This window comes from Numida meleagris, chromosome 24 (assembly GCF_002078875.1).
Source record: "Numida meleagris isolate 19003 breed g44 Domestic line chromosome 24, NumMel1.0, whole genome shotgun sequence".
Classification (NCBI taxonomy): domain Eukaryota; kingdom Metazoa; phylum Chordata; class Aves; order Galliformes; family Numididae; genus Numida; species Numida meleagris.
This window is the reverse complement of record NC_034432.1, coordinates 570,174-576,997: the sequence shown is the minus strand read 5'-3', so window position 1 is coordinate 576,997 and position 6,824 is coordinate 570,174. Positions and strand designations below refer to the sequence as shown.

Sequence of the window (6,824 nt, the reverse complement as noted above, 5' to 3'; positions counted from 1 at the left end):
CCCCCCTCCCCCCAACTCCCTCGCTATGTCACACCCGCTTTGTGCTGGGAAAGCCCTTGGAATCTACTGGGATCTGCTTTCTTGCTACCGGTGCTTACTGGGAAGCCCCCAGCCCCTCAGAGAGCGGGGGGACGCGTGTGTCACAGTGATGAGGTTTGGCAGCTCTCAGGGCTAAAGGAGCCCAAACCCGGCTCGGGGTGCCCCCCCCCCCCCCCCCCCCCCCCCCCCCCCCCCCCCCAGGGGCCACCGCATCGTCACCTCCATGGGACAGGAGCCGAGGACCCCAAGGAGCACGGTCCCCATGAAGAAGCCCTTTTTGGGGCAGGCAGCAGGGCCCTGGGGGGGGTGCTTTGGGTTGTCCCGTTGCAACCCGTGGGGTGCTGCGCCCCAAATCCCACAGCCCCATCCCTCCCTACTGGCTCGGCGAGGCTGAGAGATGAGCGTTGGTGGTGATGGCGGATTGGGTGGACTCAATGAGCTTTTCCAATCTCGGCCATGCTACGGTTCCGGCAGCCAGCACGCGTCGGCACGGGGCGATGGGGCAGCAGCCCCGTGTGAGGGGTGTGCTGGGAGCTGGGGGGTGGGCTGGGGCACCCACACCGCTGGGATTTTTCTCATCTTCACCATCCGACCTCCTCCTGCTTCTGTGTGCGAGGAGCTCTGTGCGGAAAGCGGCGGGGAGCTGAGGATCTCCCACGGCAGCAGCACCGTGCCCGTGGGGTCTGCCCCGGCCGTGGGGCGGAGGGAGGGTTCCATAGCAGCCTCAGATCACAGGGGTTTGCAAAATACTCCGAAAAAGTGTCGTTATTATCGACCAGCCCGGACACGGGCGGCGCTTTAAGACCAGAAACGCAGCGGTCGCAGCAGAAGATGAAGGCGCAGGAGATGCTTCGGACCAGGCCGCACGCCGGGCCGCTGGCGCAGAGAACTCGGCCGAGGGTCAGCCCTTGGGGGATCGGCACCGAGAGACGCGGCCCGTCTGGCCGTGACATCGTCCTGGTGTTGGCAGTGCCTCCCGGGGACGGCGGCGAGGAGCTGGGTGTGGGAGCGTGGGGACGGGCACCGAGCGGCCTCGTGCTGGGGATGGAGCCTGGCACGGGCGCTGCTCAGGGGCCTGCACGACCCAGGGACCCCCGGAGCCCTCATCCCCTCCGCAGCACTCTGTGCTCACACGGAGGTCTCAGACTGCAGCCTCATGACGAACTTGTGCGACTTGGGGTCCACGAACTCCTCCGAGAGCTTGAAGAAAGGGATCTTCTTGGCGCTGACCACCAGGCTGAAGTCGTGGCGCTTCAGCACGAAGACCACCCCGTCCTTCAGGCCGTTGGTCACCGGCTCCTCGCTGACCAGCGTCCACTGCTTGGCCAGCCAGCGGTCCTTGTGGTACTGGATGGTGGGCCCGGCGCTCAGGTACCGCTCCAGGAACGCCTGAGGGAGGACAGACGTGTGAACATCACCTTCGTACCGCTCACACTTTGTATTTATTTGCAGCCCCGAGCCGCCCAGCAGGTCCTGCAGGAAAAGCCTCCCGGCCGCTGGGAACCTGCCCTATCCGTCCCTCCCTTGCTGTCACACCCGCTTTTCTGGCTGCACGGCACCGCACCACGCTCCCACCCCTCACCCTGGTGGGAGATGCTCTCACGTGGTCGGGCAAACCCACCCACCCCGGGGTCCCCATCCCACCCCCGCGCACCTTGGGCGTCATGTCGTGGGTGATGCAGAACTCGAGGTGCTGCAGGATGCTCTCCATGGTGTGGTAGGGCTGCTGCTTGGTGGTGCGCAGGTACTTCTGCATGGCTCGAGCCATGGAGGCAAAGATGGCCTGGGCCGCCTCCCGCGGGTCCATGATCTCCCGTGGGTTCTTCTGGTCCTCGTCCTGCAGCCGCTTGATGTGGGTGAAGGCCTCTTCCACCGCCACCACCAGCCTGCCGAGAAACACTCGTGCTGTCCCCATGGACATCTCCAAAAGCCCTGACCCCAGGGGCCCAGAGGAAGCCACCTGGCACCTCCCCACCCCACAGCCCAGACCTGAACCCCAGCATCAATCCCAAAGCAATCCACCCCAGCACCACCACCCTGCTCCAGCTCCTGGCCCAGCACCCTGGGGGAGACCCAGGGACACCCTTGCTATCCCAGCTCCCCAGGGGGGTTCTTTAGAGACCCCCCCCCCATGGCCCTCTCCCCACTGACGTCCCCATACCTGGCGCGGCGTTTCCGCACCCTGCGCTCGTGCTCTGCCTCCTCATAGTAGTACTCGTTATGGCTGTTGTCGCGCCGGCGGGCGGCCGCGGCGATGACAGCGCGGGACTGCCCCGTGGAGTTGTTGGTGGTGTTTTCTGCAGGAAAAAAAAAGGGGTGAGATGTTCCCCCCTCCTGGTGCTGCCAGCACAGCCCCATCCCACGGACGCGCCCGACGTGCTCCTGCTTGCAGCAGGGCGGTACTGCTGTGGGCTGGGAACCGGCGCCCGGCTTGCCCGCGACAAATGCACGCAAATCCGGAGGGACCGGCTGGGAGCCCAGCATGAGACGGAGCCTGCGGGGGGGGGGGGGAGGCAGGGGGGAACACTGGGATGGGAGGAGGGGGAACGAGAGGAGAAGCCGAGGGAACGGGAGCTCACCCTCGCCGAGGGAATAGACTTTAAACCCGGACATTTTCTTGGACAGGACGGATTTTGGCAGGTTGAGGAGGGCGGGATTGTAGACTGGGAAATCGTGGTAATAGTTCTCCAGGATCCAGACGGCCGCTCGCTGGATGCTGCAGGGAGACACAGCAGGCGCAGGGCACGGAGAGCAGGTTAGCACTGCGCCGGGGCAGGCACACGGAGATAGGACAGGAGGGAGGAACAGAGCTGGCACTGCAGACACAGGTCTCACAGCAGGGACACCCGGGCACTCACAGCTCCTCCGGTCAAGGCAGTGCCAGAGCGCAGCAGGACACAGCACACCCATACACAGATGCACAAACAAGCACGAATGCAGATGCTCGCACAGAAGGACGTGCAAGCGCACATGTGTAGATGCACACGCACACAAACCCAGGGGAACGCGCAAGCCCGAGTCGACCCCAAACACGGTGCCACCCCCCCCCCCCCGACCCACGCGCCCCACGTCCCCGCACCTGAGGTGCCCGACGTTGTAGAAGCGGCTGGCGCCGTCGGTGGAGCGCACGGCCTTGAGCGTGAACTGGGGCTGGAGCTGGCGCAGCTCGAGCAGCACCACGGCCAGGTAGTGCACGAAGAGCAGCGCGTCCACCAGCGAGACGGCGTACTGCACGATGCCGTGGTAGTTGCGGTCCCGCGAGTCCAGGATGCGCACGCCGTAGAAGAGCCAGTAGGAGACCACCAGGAGGAAGACGAGCACCATGAGAAGCGCGCGGAAGACGAAGACGCGCGGGAAGAAGGCCTTGGGGCGGCGGAAGAAGAGCGCCCAGCTGCCCAGCAGGAGGATGAGGAGTTTGAAGGCCACGGAGATGAAGAGCCCCTCGCAGGGCGTCCCACAGGGCTCCAGCTCCTCCCGCCACAGCAGCTGGGGCAGCAGCATGAAGGCGAGCGGGGTGAGGAAGGCGAGCAGGGCCAGCGCCCCGGCCAGCGCGACGCCCAAGTGCCGCGAGCAGTCCAAGTGCGCGCTGTCCTCCATGTCCTTGGTGATGCGCGTGATGTCATCGTGCGAGATGCTGTGCTCCGACGTCCCCGTCACCACCGTGGTGGTCTCGCCCCAGTTGTCATCCTGGGGAGGGGCGAGAGGGTTATGAAGAGAAAGGCTGCAGCGCCCAGGGATCCCAACACAGCCCGGCGTCCCGCCCACCCCCACCCCAACCTCAGACCTCCAAGCCTGGCGTGCTGGCCGGAGCCATCACCCCCATTGAGCGGCCGAGGGACAGCGCTGCAGGCAGCGCCCTGCAGGAAATCCCCGTCGGAGGCTCCGCGCCGCGCTCCACCTCTCCGCCCCGCGCGCACGACGCGGCCGAGAGCGGCTCTGCAAGTGGAAGGCATCCTGTTTCCAGGCAAATCCCCTCATTAGCAGGGCCAGAGCCAACATGCCCGGCCCCGTCCCAACACGGCCGCTGCCGCCTCCTCCGTGCCGGCTCCAGCACCGGGCAGGGCGAAATCGGTGGTGATCACCACTGCCAACCACGCACTGGCTCCCCATGAGCCTATTTTGGGGTATTCATCTCTCCACGGAGGATGCAGCAGTTTCCTGAGACCTTAAACCTCTTCAGCCCGTTTTCCTTGTTGGTATTTTTTTTTGTTTAGTTTGTCTGCTGCTTTTTTCAGAAGTATTTACTGCAAAACCTCCATGCAGAAGATTCACCAGCAAGATCCCAGCAGCTGGCACATCCCTTCCCAAACACGGCGAGGCAATCCTGCAGCGCAGCCACCCTGGGCCCATTCATTTCTTTTTTTCCACTGAAGTCACACACAGGTGTGGACGTGAGCTTCATTCCCTCCCCATCTAGCACACGGAGCTTCAGCCAAGGGAAAAGATGTCACTGCACCAGCCACAGAAAACACCGCTCTGACACACCAAGAGTCTGTCTGTCTGTCTGTCCGTCCATCCTCCCGTTCTGCTTTGGCACGACCAAAGCTGAGGGTTGCACGGCACAGGATTAAATTGTGATTTTCCTCCTGGAATTTCCACACGCTGGAGGCTTCATCCCAAACTGGAGCAGCAGAACCACTCCCAGCGGGGGCTCTCTGGAGGGACGGGGAGTGGAGAGGGTGGAGGAGCTGGCACCTGGCTTGGACCCCTCCGAGCACCCTTTGTGTCCATGCAGAGCATCCCTGCTCAGGGTCGGGGGGGGGATTTTGCTGCACAACTCGGGCTGGAGCAGCCCTCTGGAGGCTGCAGGTCTCGCACCGCTGGCGCAGAGCTCGCCCAGCTGCACAAACCCGCTCGTCTGTTTGATCCTCCCAGGGCTGGAGCTGGGGTTATTAAAGCTTGGCAGGGCCGAGCGGCGTCGCCCTGCAGGCGCTGAGCAAAGAGCCGGAGCGGATCCGGAGTGAGCTGATCCCAAAGGCACCAATCCCAAGGGAGCTGAACCCAAAGGCGCCAATCCCAAGGGAGCTGAACCCAAAGGCGCCAATCCCAAGGGAGCTGATCCCAAGGGAACCGATCCCAAAGGCATTTTCTACCCCGGGCAGCAGGAGGGCAGCTCATGCAGCAGCCCCATCTCCTTCCACACATCCCCCCCGCCCTGGCACCGCAATCCATGCCCCCCCACCCGTCCTCACCCTCTCGTCCCCCCGGGTCGATTCATTGTCCAGCAGGGGCTCTCCTGGTGCCTGGATGGTCACCGACTTGTCCCCACGGCTCCCATCCCGGCTCTTGGAGCGGTGCCGGTCTCGCCGGTCCCTGCAAGGCAGAATGGGGAGAGTGGGGTGGGTGCAAGCCCAGATTGGGAACCGAGGACCCCCAGGCACGCATCGCTCCTCACCTGTGCTTGCGGGAGCTGCGGGAGTGCCCGGATTTGTAGGAGTAGCCCGAGTACTGCGACTCATTGTCCATGCTGTCGGCGCGCCGGGGCTTGTGCCGCTCCACGCCGGGGGGCTTGGCTTTGCCCGGCCCCGGGACGGCCACGGCCTCCTTCAGAGGGGGCTTCTTCAGGCCGAGGGGCACCTTCAGGAAATCGACCGTCACCTTGAGGGACTCTATTTTGAACGCTGGGCTGGGCTCTGCTCGGAGAAATGGGAACGGCCGCCTGCAGGGGGATGGGGGAGGGGGGGGGGACACACACGGGGTCAGGGCACTGCCACAGCCCCCAGACCCATACGCTGGGATTCCTGGAGTCCTGTTGCCTGCAAGCATCCCCATGGCCACGATGGAGCCAGTCCCTGTGAGGCAGAAGCTCAGCGGGGAAAGGATGGAGGAATTTGGGGCCCTTGGGGGCATCTTGCATTTTAGGCCCAAGCTGGTTCCAGGACTGCCACCTTCCCCTTTAGTAACGATACCGTACCGTGAGCTTTGAACTGCGCTCTTTCGGGTGATTTACACTTTAATGAATATCACAATCGCTATTTTAATTTGCCAAGAGAGCGCCTGGGGTGGGAGCCAACTTTAAGAAGGAGAAAAAAGAAAAAAAAAAAAAAAAGAAAAGAAAAAAAGAAGAGCAAACAGCTTGGCAGCAGGCTCCAGCCCCACTCACGCTCTGGGGCTCTGCCCAAACAAGTTCCCAGCGTGGAGCTGCCATCCTGCACCCATCAGTGTGGCCCCATGGACACAGCGAGGCCGGGGGCTCCGGGCACGAGGATGGGGAGCCCAGCTTCAAACTGTATCTGCTGGACTGGGAAAAGAATGCGTGGCTCAGGGGGCTGGGGTGCTGCTCGTGCCCCACCTGCTGCAAGGAAGGGACCCAAAGTGAGGAATGGCCACAGTGACATCCCTGGGGGACATCCCAGAACCACTGGGGGGGTGGCAGCCCCCCTGCCCGCCTCTCTTGGATCCCTGATGAGAGGGTGAGGGACCACCAGCACCCTGACCCCCCCCCCCTCCCAGCCCCCCCTGTGCACACCAGAGCTGCCTGTGTTTGGGTGGGCGGGTTACCAGGGAAATGCTATTTTGACCAAATAAAACCCGAATGTCTTTTGGCCTCCTCTCCGAGGCCTCGGAGAGGGGGAGATGGGGTCGAGGAGGGGGGGAATGGGGGGGGGGGACAAGGACCCCCTTTTGTCCCAGATGCTGGATGCTCGCACATTTATCACTATGGAAACAAAAGCCCCCCCATGCCGGTTGTCTAGGAGATGGCAGCGGGGCTGGGAGCTCGTCCCGGCGTCCCCAGCGAGCAATGGGGGAAGGGGCAGGGAGAAAGGGACCCCCCCCGGCCCCCT

General features: G+C 63.7%; 2 protein-coding genes across 2 annotated transcripts in view; both read right to left on the bottom strand.

The window, feature by feature from the left end:
• Positions 1 to 6,824, bottom strand: part of LOC110388003 (feather keratin 2-like) — a 906,242-nt gene that overhangs the window by 634,797 nt on the left and 264,621 nt on the right. The gene's annotated exons all lie outside the window — the stretch shown is intronic.
• On the bottom strand, positions 7 to 6,030 carry VANGL2 (VANGL planar cell polarity protein 2). Its single transcript, XM_021376637.1, has 7 exons — positions 5,435 to 6,030; positions 5,232 to 5,352; positions 3,119 to 3,726; positions 2,619 to 2,755; positions 2,201 to 2,336; positions 1,694 to 1,925; positions 7 to 1,428 (listed from the first exon to the last, which is right to left on the bottom strand). Exons 1-7 carry the CDS (start codon positions 5,887 to 5,889, stop codon positions 1,168 to 1,170), a joined length of 1,950 nt encoding a protein of 649 aa, XP_021232312.1. The 5' UTR covers positions 5,890 to 6,030; the 3' UTR covers positions 7 to 1,167.